The 12,642-nt window shown below is 35.5% G+C and overlaps 1 protein-coding gene across 1 annotated transcript; it reads left to right on the top strand.

Moving 5' to 3' along the window:
* The first annotated feature begins 11,560 nt into the window (after positions 1–11,560).
* On the top strand, positions 11,561–12,031 carry LOC114579179. Its single transcript, XM_028693062.1, has one exon. It carries the CDS (start codon positions 11,561–11,563, stop codon positions 12,029–12,031), a length of 471 nt encoding a protein of 156 aa, XP_028548895.1.
* Positions 12,032–12,642: the final 611 nt, after the last annotated feature.

Raw genomic sequence — 12,642 nt, 5'->3', positions numbered from 1 at the left:
CCTCTTGGTAGCCTTTGGGACATTAACTTAGGCTTAACAACCTAATTACTAGACTCAACAGACAGGATGGGCTTCCCCAATATTAGAAAGGTTGTATAACTATCTTGTCTCCTTTTTTTTCCATGTTAATGGTTCTTGTGGCTGAGGTGCTCTTCTAGCCTTTCAATGGATTTTTTTCGCTAGACTTTTCCCCCCCGCCCCTCTTGGTAGCCTTTGGGACATTAACTTAGGCTTAACAACCTAATTACTAGACTCAACAGACAGGATGGGCTTCCCCAATATTAGAAAGGTTGTATAACTATCTTGTCTCCTTTTTTTTCCATGTTAATGGTTCTTGTGGCTGAGGTGCTCTTCTAGCCTTTCAATGGATTTTTTTCGCTAGACTTTTTTCATTTTTAGTGTCTATTGTTGTGGGGATTTGTATGGTGGTCTCTATGGATCCTAAGAGACTATTTTGTTTTATGATTTATAGGCCTAGTATATTTGGGTTAATGGTTGCCTTCTCTGGTTGGTGATCATAAGATTCTAGGGTTTTTTTTAGGTTTAAGTGGTGCTAAGGTTTTGTTTAGAGATCCTATTTTATTTTGAGTTTTTTGGGTAAATTGTATTTTATGGTTTAATTTTGGACCATATTAAAGATTTATGGGTATATACATCAATTGTTTTTATTTTGATTGTGTTTATGTTGCTTCCTTTGTTTTTGTTGGCACTTTTTCAAGTTTTGTTGATCGGTTATTGTTTCCTTAAGACTTGTCATCTATGTCTGATATCTGACTTTTGGTCCAGTTGATGCTTATCAAGGGGATCATCATTATGGATCTCTTGTTGGAGGTTTTACTTATTTCTCATTCAGTTATTAGTTTTGATCCTTTTTACATGTGTTTCTTCTTTTTTGCAAGTATTATTGATGATACCTAATTGGGCTTCGAAATTTATTTGAGCTTGGGCTTTATTTTGTGGTGATGGCTCTTTGCCTCCATTTTCTCTTTCTTTTTTTCTTGTAATTAGTAGCAATCATTTCCTCCTTAGATTTGGTTTAGTTTTGATTGTAGCTCTTTGAGCATTAGAGAGAATTTAATCCCTTTAAGGACTTGTAATTTTTTTTTATGAATTAACTCGTAAGCCCATAATTGGGTTTTAATAAAAATAAATAAATCTTTAGAGATCCTAATGAGTAATATTAACTAGGATTTCTTAATGGCTAAGATGAAATATGATTTTCTCACAAGTTCATTTATTACATATTGATGAAGTTTTGAGGCACAATCAATAGTAATGATAGTGATACAATGAAAAACATCATGCATAGTTTAAGATGTCTAACTATAATATTAAAATCAAGGCTCTATTTGAGATAGTTTTCTTGCAGTTTTGTTTTTCAAATTGCAACCATAGTTCCATTTTGGCTATGGCATTCTTTCTATTTTTTATTACTTTCTAGAAATTTATGTTATGGGAAACTACTTTTTTCAACCAACTAATGTGTGGTATCTTTAAGAAAAAAGCTTTTCATTTTTTTTAAAAAGGATATATTTATAATATCTATAATAAATCTAAAAAAATTACTTTTTTACAATAACATCACAAATACCATTACAAGCACCCAAGGAAAAACTAGTTGAATTTTTTTATTAAATCGAGGAACTGGCAAACTAGCTGATTTTGAAAGAACTGCCATTCTCTTATTTAAGTAAATCAGAGTTGTCCATGGAAGATCTAACTATTAAAACTAAGTAATGAGAAATCTAATTAATTAAATGAATGTCATAATTCTTTCATTCTAGTTTCCTCTCCCATAATGCGAACTCATGTAGCTACCTCTCTCTGCTCTCTGTCCTCGACATATCGAAGTGTGGTTGTTCATAGTCTTTATGAGCTGGTAAAACAAAATCTTTTCTTTTCTCTATTCTCTTTGTTCAATCAAAAACAAGAGTTGCTGGAGTTGGGTTTGAGATTTTGAAGGATGACAAACCCTTAGGAAACAATAGGAAAATACGTTATTACCATCAGACTTCCCAGTAGAGAAAAAGATATCAAAAAATGCAACGACAAAACAGGCGAAATATACGCCTGTATATTTTGGGCGTACATTCTAGCGGAATTTCTATCGTATGAATACCAGCATAGATTTAGTCAGCTTCTCGCCAGAAAATATAAATTTTTTGGCAAAAATTCTACTGGTTTTCATTGGACGATTTACCAATGAAAATTTCACCGGTTTCCTTAAATTCGACGAATTTGTAATGAAGTATTTTCCATCAGTGATCTTATCGATGGACAATCCGTCGGAACATGTAATAGAAAGGGCCCTATTTTGACCACTCCGTCTTCTTTCTTCTCATTTCTTCACATCTCTTAGCTGCCCCGCATGCGATCGGACTCTCGCCGACTCCGTCAAACCTAAATGCGACCGAACTCGATGACTTGCCGAACTCTGAAGGAGACTGAACCATGCTGACTCTAACAAACCCAAAACGCGACCGATCCCTTGCCGCCTCGACCGAACCCCAGACATGACTGGACCCTCGCTGACTCCACCAAACTTGCACCATTCTTCCCTTAGCTTGGCTCGCATCCAAGAGCTAACTTGAACGTGACCACCTCGCTAACTTTCGTTCCTTTAGGTGATCATTCATATCTTAACCAGTTCATATCTTAATGATATTTTCGTGCATTCATAATAAAGAACAAATGAATTATAAAAGGCATGTTGTTTGGCATTTTTTATCTTTATTTTATAAAAAAATTAAAATAAAATGCCTATTTCTAAATACTTTTATTTTTTATACTAATTGATAAGTTTAACTTCAATTTCTTTCTATTTTGAGTGACAAATTATTGTCTACTATTTAAGGAGTCTAAGGACTAAGCTGTATAGTCATCTTAGTGTTGCATTATATTTATCATGATCATTCCCATACTCTTGTTTGCTTGCATTTGCACTAGGTATGCTCGTGCTTAACATCTTACATGGCATGTCCGTCGTGTGTGTACTTGTGCATCCCACTTATGAGTACTGAGTTTGCTGCTTATGACTTCCGTTGTCTTTGAGCTTTAAATTTGAAACCATGATGATAGCATTCGACTGCATAGTTTAAGCTCAATACTTTTTGTAGCGTTGACTATGTCGATGTGCCCTTCACTCATATAAATTTGTCGATGTGTCAATATGTCATTATTATGATTTTTGTATGATGAACACCTAGACTTTCACAAAATGATTGTACTAGTTAATGGTTATTTGGATACTTGATTATATTTATACGCTTAGGTTTACTAATTAGTATATATGTGAGAAAGTTGAAGTAACTCCAGTGGAAGATAAAATTAAAGAGAGTCGCTTTGGATGGTTTGGTCACATAAAATGACGGTATTCCGATCACTCTCATACTAATTTTATTTATCTAAATGAAGGATGGTTTGGTCACATTATCTAATATATTTATATTATATGTAGGTTATATTATGGATATAAGAACTCAAAGGAATTGGATATATAATAGATTGATGCAAGGATGAAATACATTAATGAATGAGTTCATTAAAGGGGTGAATTTTTTCATTCAAACATCTTTTCGACTGTCCAGCTTCATCTCAGATGAAAAGTTTCATTGCCCATATTCTAAACATAAAAATATGATGCACCTAAGCCCAAATGATGTAACTATTGATATATACTGTCAAGGCTTTATGCTAGAAATTCCTCTATCAGACTAAAAAGTTGGTTTCTAAGCTTAATTTGACATATACAAAGATAAATTATTGTGTCAATGGATTCATATTATTCTATAAAGATAGTCAAACACATATTGCATACCATTATTGCAATGCACTAAGATTTAAACCAAAATATATCATGAAAAGAAAGCTGGATGAAGTGCAATCTTAATTGTATGTTATTTTACTTAACCATAATTCCTAGACTACAATAATTATATGCATCCATAAAATCTTCTGCACATATGAGATGGCATAAAGAACATATCTCACAAGAAAGTTTTATTACACATTTGTTAGAAGCAGATGCATAGAAAACACTTTGATCGTACACATCTCACCTTCGCCTCAGAATCAAGAAATATAAGATTAGGATTATGCGTAGATGGTTATACTTTGTTTAGTCAGTCTGCTTCACCTTATTCATGCTGGCCCGTAATACTCACCCCATACAATCTTCTATCATAGTTTTGTATGAAAACTCCTTTTATGTTTCTGACGCTTATCATTCCAGGGCCACATAATCAAGTAAAGGTTCTTCTGATAGAGAATACTCTGACTATCGTACTTGGTCGCAAGCGGTAGGAGAAATGCAATACGATAGAGTATATAGTTTAGGCTCGCAAGCCTATACATACAAGGGGCAGACATCTGGTGGCTCCAATTTCTTATCAAATACCCAGGAGTCTTAACATACCCAATAGATAGTTGCCCTTACAGTCGAGCTAGAGCACATAAGGAAAGCATAAGCTGACTAGCAGATGCAGATGCAGCATCAGATGGATATGCAGATGCAGCAAACTCAAATATTAGAGGTAAGGCAAAACATAATGGAGCAGATGAGTCTGAGGAGTACAACATCAGTATATGAGGAGAATGAATCATAGTAGATATTATTTGTTTTAATGATGTAGATATATATAATTATGTATTTTTTGACATGTTTACTTGTTGTTTGGACATTTTGACTTTTTTATTATTGGATATTTATTGATGATATTCTTTTTATTTTTGTTATTATGCTTATGTTTATATTCAATAATTTGGTTATGCTCTTAATTAGAGGTGGATGTTTGAATGTATATAGTATTGCATTTCTTTCTATGCATGTTGTATGGTGGAAATTATTTTCAAAAGAAAGAATGTTATTTTTTTTTATGCTATAGGATTCCAGCGGATTATCCACTGGAACAACTGCCGGTAATATGATAAGATGGCAATAAAATGACATTTTCGGTGTATATTTCCGCTGGAAGTTCTTGCGGATATTTTGACGGTAAAGTCTATCGATACCAGTTTGGTGGCTTTAGGTGGTGGATTATCCGCCGGTAATGCCGGCGTACAATTTCCACCTAAATTGCCAGCGTACAATTTCCACCTAAATTGCTAGCGAAAACTACGTCGGAATATGCCACCAAAACGGCTCCAATTCCTATAATATTTTTTGCGGGAATGGCGCCGAAAACACCGCCAGCAACATTTTCGGCTGAAAAATTTCGCAGATTTAGACTTTCCGACGCTCGAATTACCGTCGGATCATTTTTTATCGGAATTTTGCCATAAAGCACATATTTCAAGCAAATTTCGATTATTACCGGCGGATTTAGTCTGCCGGTAACAAGGCATTTTCTTGTAATAAGAGGAGTCATCTTCGCTCGCAACTCTAGAGGGATAGTTTATTTGAGTAAAGGAGGATGAATTCACTCGTTGCTTTCATTTATGTTCATCTCCTTTCTTCCCAGTTTGCCTCAAATGAATTATAATGAATGGCAGTGGCTTTCAATACATAGAATTACTTCTAAAGAAACAGATAAAAGTTTAGGACCTCAAATATAAAACAAGCTGAAGCGCCTAACCAATAAAAACCTCTCAAGGAATAAATATCAAATATAAATGTCATGAGATGTATGTTTAAGACAAATTTGCTCCTGTTCATCAACTTGAAATAATATTTAACACGCTGAAATAAAATCAAAACTATTGCCATGCAAATCAATTAGATAAAAGTTTAGGAAAAGCAAAGCCGATAAAAATTTTAACCAAATGAGGCCAAAAATTATAATGTAATTTTCCATACAACTTCGAAAATTGTTTCATCACAGATTTAGCAAAGTTAGAGTACTTCATATTTTTTAAATTTTAAAATATGTCATTTTAATTAATTATGTGAGTTTTGAAATTCAGCATCATTATTGTATAAATTTTATTAATTTTTAATAAAATTAGTATTTATTACATTATCCGACAGTTGAACCCCAATCAAATCGTAGACCTCTCTTTTTTCTTATTCATTGTCCGATCAGATTTTCAAAACTTTGAATTAGACTTAAAAGAGATTTTTTTATATTGTTCTTATGTATAAACTTTAAAATATACGTGAAAAGGTTGGAGTAGCTCCAGTAGAAGATAAGATTAGAGAAAGTCGCCTTAGATGGTTTGGTCACATAAAACGGCGGCCTTGCGATGACCCGGTTAGGAGAGTAGAGGTATTAGATTTGAATTATGTTAATAAAGGTAGGGGTAGACCTAAAAAGACTTGGTTAGAAAATATTAGGAATGACCTTTCTTTATTAGATTTAAACGAGAATTTGACTTTTAATAAGACACAATGGAGAAAAAGGATTCATGTAGCCGACCCACGTAGTGGGATAAAGGCTTGATGTTGTTGTTGTTGTTGTTCTTATGTATAAACTTTGTTATTTATATATCTATTTATTTATTTATTATTAAAATTTTGGTCTCTGATTTCAAGTTATTTTAGTTTTTTTTTTTTTTTCCTTGCCACTCCCTTTAAATCCTTGTTCCACCATTTAGTTGATAGTCAACGCTCTAAACCAACAGATCCAAATGAGCTATGTTTTCTAGGGCATCTTTCTTACGAACAATTATTACGTCCTCCGACCGGATGCATAGAAGCATCCCGTTGTAGGCAAAAAAAAACTCGGTACACCTCCGTACCGCGTTTTTTTTGCCTACGACCTGATGCTTCTTGCATCCTGTCAACCGAACCAAATAAAAGTTCCTTTCTTACAGCTTTGTTTTTCAGACCGAAATCAGAATTTTAATTTAGCCACTAATTGTTCATTTCTTTTAAGAATTTTTTGTTCAAGAAAATTATTTTTAACATCAACTTTCAAATAATTGAGTTTCTTTACAGCAGCTTTACAATCATCTTTATAAAAAATTGCAGCTGTACTAAATGGACCCACCAGGTGCAGCCCCCAACTATGACAATTTTACTTCTTTTTTTTATTATTATTAGTGCTTTGCCGATCTCAAAATTTTCTTGTGACAGAATTTAAGGACCGGGTTTATGAATCACATTAACAACAACCAGTCGAAAAAGATTGGATCCCATGATGACAAGTAATTCTATGTATGTTACTTCAACAACAAAGTATTTTTCATTGAGAGATTCGGCTCATGTTGCGTTGTTGGTGCATGCAATTGATTTGTCTTCTCATAGTTTTGTTTTGTATTGCAGCCTTCAAGATCTGCATGCTGCATTTCTCTGATGTCTATTCTTGAAGATGCCAAATAACAGGATTAATTATTCTGTGCGGACGTGAACGTTGTTTAGAGACCAATCAGAATGTGTGACGTCATCCCTTCGTTGTGTACCGCAGCTCGGTACCGTTGATGTGGCTGCACCTGATTCGCCTTCGGATGTAGAGCTGAATCCGGCCTCAGTACAGAAGAACTCTCGAACCGCAAAGCCATAAAATATAAGCAACAAGAAAGTTATTCCAAATATATCCTTAATTAAAATTGAAGAAGTTAAGATAATTTTTATGTGGGAAATATACTCAAAATTGATCATAAAATTAAAGGGTTTTAAGATATTAAACTTCTATATTTTCATTTGAATTTGTTACAAATGATTATAATGTAAAGCAAATCTATAAAATAAGATTGATTAATTTTATTGTGCAAATATTATTGCAATAATTATTAAATAGAAACAATCTACTAATAGTTTTGAATTTATTATAAATTGACCTTAAATGTAATATTAAAAAATAGGAGCACACGTGAATTTTTGTCCATATAATTAATTTTGTCTTCTTTGACTTTTAGGCTTCGTTTGAGATAGCATTCTTACTGTTTTCTAAAGCAACTTTTTAGTACAATATTTTCTTAAAACAGAAATGTTTATACTTAAAGGCTTGTTTAGAAAGCAACGAGAAAGTTGTTCCAAATAAAAATTTATTATAAAATAAAAAAAATAATAATTCATGTAGCTAACCTCACATCGGAGATAAAAGCTTGACGTTATTATTAGTGCTTCTAATTACTCATATTAAGCAATTAAAAAGTTATTAGAAAATCAACTTAGGCTTTATTTGGGACGACTTTTTATTGCTTTTTAAAATAAAGTTTTAGTAAAAAAATTAAAAAATTTGTTCTAAAACTTTATTTTAAAAAGCAATAAAAAATTTATCGCAAACAAAATCTTTATCTTCCAATTAACCAAAATTGAGTTCATGACGCTGGATGTATAATGTGCGAGTGCACATTAATTGAATTGATAAAGATCTTAATATTTATTATAAACATCTTACATAAAATAAACAAAAATTGGATAAGAATAAATATATTTAAATTATTTTCAGATTAACATATTATAAATTTTAATTGATTTCTCGCCGTCAAAAAATAAAAAAATCTTTTACATTACGATTAATGAATTTAAATTTTAATTCTCACAATTTCCAAGAAAATATTCCATGTAGATGCCGAGGACTTTCTGGTCTTTTCGTACACGTATGAGCACGGTGAATGTGAGAAAATGGTTAGCCGGAATTCACGGGAATAAAAGTACTGAACATATAGTGTGGGCCCGCCCGGTCCGATTTCCTTGAGTCGGTGTCAACGCGGTCGCCGACATGTGGATCCGAGGCAGAGGTGAAAATCATAATATCTTCAATAAGCCGGGGTCTTTATGATAAACTCCTTTCTCAATACACAGCTCATGTTGACCTGTTGGTTGAGAGTAGGGGTGTAAACGAGTCGAGTCGAGTCGAGTATTTGCCTTATCAAGCCTGGCTCGTTTAGTCCTTAATGAGCTCGAGCTCGAGCTCGAGCTCGAGATCGAGCTCGATTAGTAGGCTCGAGCTCGACTCGTTTAGAAAATATCAAGCTCGAGCTCGACTCGAAAGCTCGAGCTCGTTTGAAAAGCTCGAGCTTGAGATCGAGCTCGTTTGAGAATTACCAACGCATGTGATGGGTATTATTATATATATAATTAATATTATAAATATAATATATATAATGTCCGCACGACGTCCAATGTCCGCATAGAATAATTTTTATAGAACTCAATGCCTCAGACTAAATACTTAAGGAAATTTAGTTTTTTTTTTTTTCTTGAATAAAATATTCCAATCTTGGTAACATTTTGTGAGCAATATTAAAAGATAAAAACCCTAAATTTTTTATTTAATATGTAAGAAAAATTATGAAATTTATATACATAGCACTCAAAATTATTTAATCAATATTAAAATTTTACTATTTACATAATTTAATATTTTTTTAATCGAGTTAAAGAACCTCTCAATGCGAATAGGTTATTGCAATGAGGTCTCATGTAAAGTCCTACACGAGGTCCTGATTGGATACCTATGCTTTACTCGGACGGCCTTCGCACACCCATTGTAACTTTTGGGATGTCAAACCAACCTAATTTGAATGAAAACAAGGTGAAGTTGCTTTGAGCACCAACCCCCTCCTTCCTCACGTGGCTTCCAACATAGAAATTATTCTGTGTGGAGACTGAACACAGAACGTCATTTGGAGGCCAACTAGAATGCTCCACATTAGCAATACCGAGCCGCGGTATAGAGCAAGGGATGATGTGTCACAATTTTATTGATCTCCGGATGACATTCAACATCGAGACATAATAATTAAATACGTACAAGCAGAACATTAGGATTTCATTAGGAAGGGCTACGATATGCAAAATACTGATACAGTTAAAATTTAGACTCTTTTAAATGTGTTTCTAATGCAATATATGTTGGTCAAAATACCCAAATCATGTTTTCTTTAAAAAAAAAAAGACTTAAAATAAATTTTTATATGATTAGACTTTTCGAGGTTTAACACATCATCCTCATAGGTCGGATAATCTTAACTGTACCTGTAGGTGGGGAAGTGTCTTAAAATAAGAAAAGAAAGATGCATTAATATGCATGCGACCCCGGGGGCAATCCCCGGCTTGTTCCCTAGATTCATTGTCTTTCTATATCGCTTAATACTATATGTTATAATACGGCATCACAAAATTAGCTTGATCGGGCACGAATCTCGAGGCAAAAGCTAGTTGGAAACTTCAAAAATTAAATTTGGAAGGTCCCAAACTCCAATTTCAGTGAACTTATAGTCAAACTGAGCATCTTGGAAATACAAACCCAACGACACCAAATTCAACCCAATCCGAGCCCAAATAGGTCAGAATTAAGGACCCGAAGCGCTGTTGGAAGGTTCAAACCGCAATTTGAGTTACCAAACGGTCTTCGATTTTGACGATCTTATACTCGAATCGAACGGCTCGACGAGACAAATCCAACGAGCCCAAGATCTACGAATTCCGACATCACAAAGGCCTCTAAATGTCCAATGAAGGGTGCACAATCGAAGGGTTCAATATCGGTCGTCCGTTCAAACCACTCCGTATTCGTCCCTGATCTCACACCTATTTACGAGCCATGCCACTCCAAAAAAAACTACAAATAGAGACCTCATTCTTCACAAAGGGGACTGAAGTGAAGAGAGAGAAGAAGAAGAGGAGGAGAAGGAAGAAGCTCCTCCTCGACCATCGCCGGAGCTCTTCCCGCCGCTTGAAGACGCCAGAACTCTGCCGGATTTTCGGGAAACGTCGAGAATTTGCAGAACTTTGTAACTTTTTGAGAATTTGATTATAAAATGATCATCTTGATTTGTAAGACGGATCAACCTTTGTACTTGAAACAAATACTAGTGGAACTTTACAACTGGACGAGGCCCCGTGGTTTTTTCCCTCTTTCGGGTTTTCCACGTAAAAACCTTGGTGTTCATTTCTCTTTTTTATTTGTGTTCTGAATACTCGTACAATGCTCGGACGCAAATTTACAAACTCTACTGCCGCGTATATTCTAGTACGTAACAGTTTGACGTCGTCTGTGGAAAACACTATCCCACAACTTTAAGTATTGCTATAATGGTCAACAGGCGTAGCAGTCGCATCATTGGAGCTTCCCCCTCAAACTCCCACCAATCCAGAAATCTGTCTGTAAATCACAGACGCGCGATGTCTGTCTCTTTTCATCCTGGGGGGCAGAATGCTGCCGGAGAAGGGACCTCGGGACCTTCTTTAGAAGAAAGAATCCGGAAGATGAAAGAATCTCAGAACGAGATCCTTCAACTCCTGCGAGATGATCGTCAGCCGACATTGGAGGAGGTTCTTCTCCCTCAGGATCCACCAAGGGTTGAAGATGTTCAATTCGAGCATCTTCAAGAAGAGATTCATCTTTCTCCACCTAGGAGACATCGTCAATCATGACAGGATGATGAACTTGACGATACAACGAGTTCAACACATCCTTCCCCCTCGACTCGGCAGCCTCGCATTCTTTCGGATCTCCTAGAAGGCTCTGCCCAACCACACATTATGGAACTCCCTCACAATGTCCTGCATCACGAACTGCGAAGATTGGTACGGGAAGAGTTCCCCGGAGGAGATGTGAGGTATGCTCTCCGATAGAGGAACTTCTAGGAGTCATCACCTATAACTGAATCCATTCTTCAGCACCCCATTCCGGTCGGATTCAAAGTGCCAAACGTTGAGTTCTACAATGGGATGACCGCCCCGTATGAGCATATCGACTACTACAGAATCATCATGCATCTTCAACGAGCACCAGACGCACTCCTTTGCCAGATTTTTCCTTCCACCCTTAAAGGACAGGCTCGAACGTGGTTCTATTCTCTTCCATCCAGAACGATCCCTTCATTTATCAAATTATCCAAACTATTCATTGAACAGTTTGTGGCTAATCGAAGAATTGCTAAGGATTCTTCCCACCTCTCCGGGATCCACCAAAATGAGGGAGAATCGTTGAAGGAGTATTTTCAGCGGTTTTCCACCGAGGCTCGACAGATTCCAGGAGTAGACCCTAAATTACTTAGAGGGGTTTTTCTTGGAGGTCTTCATCCTGTCCCCTTCTATTCAGTACTCATGCGCGATACTGTTCATTCATATGCTGACCTGATCCATCGCGTGGAGGCACAAATTTCTGTAGATGAAGCTATAAATGCTCACAGGAAGTAATTTGAGCAAATCAATGGGAAGCGCAAAGGTGCACCTATAATGGACAATTAATTCTCACAACATAAAAAGCAAAGGCAGAATGATCTACCTCCTAGGCCTCCATTACCGTGATGGGAACCCCGACAGGAGGAGTATACCCCACTTAACACGTCTCGAGCAAATGTATTGATGGCAGTTCGAGATCAAGATACATTAAAATGGCCGAATCCTTTGAAGTCGAACACAGGAAATACAGATCAGCACTGTCACTTTCATCGAAGTCGTGGTCACACCACCGAAGCCTGTAAGCAACTCAAGGATGAGATTGAAAGACTTATCCATCAAGGCTACCTTCGACAATTTCTTAGGGATCCACCTACCCGAGAGGAAGCTTGTCCCGCTGGGGGGAAAAATCAGAAACAAAGACAACCATTGAATAATATTCAAGTGGTTGGAGAGATTGAATGATCACGCACTTTGTGCATTTGTATTAGCAATACTACTTGTCTTGTTGTCTCTTTTAAGTTGAGTATGGTGTCACTTTGATATCTCCAATGTCTTCTTTCAAATTAAATGTTATATTGTCACCGTATGTAGATCTTATGTATTGAGTACTTTATAATTTGTATATT

Source organism: Dendrobium catenatum, unplaced genomic scaffold, assembly GCF_001605985.2.
Source record: "Dendrobium catenatum unplaced genomic scaffold, ASM160598v2 fragScaff_scaffold_226, whole genome shotgun sequence".
In the NCBI taxonomy this organism is placed as follows: Eukaryota; Viridiplantae; Streptophyta; class Magnoliopsida; order Asparagales; family Orchidaceae; genus Dendrobium; species Dendrobium catenatum.
This window is presented reverse-complemented; position numbering and strand designations above follow the sequence as displayed.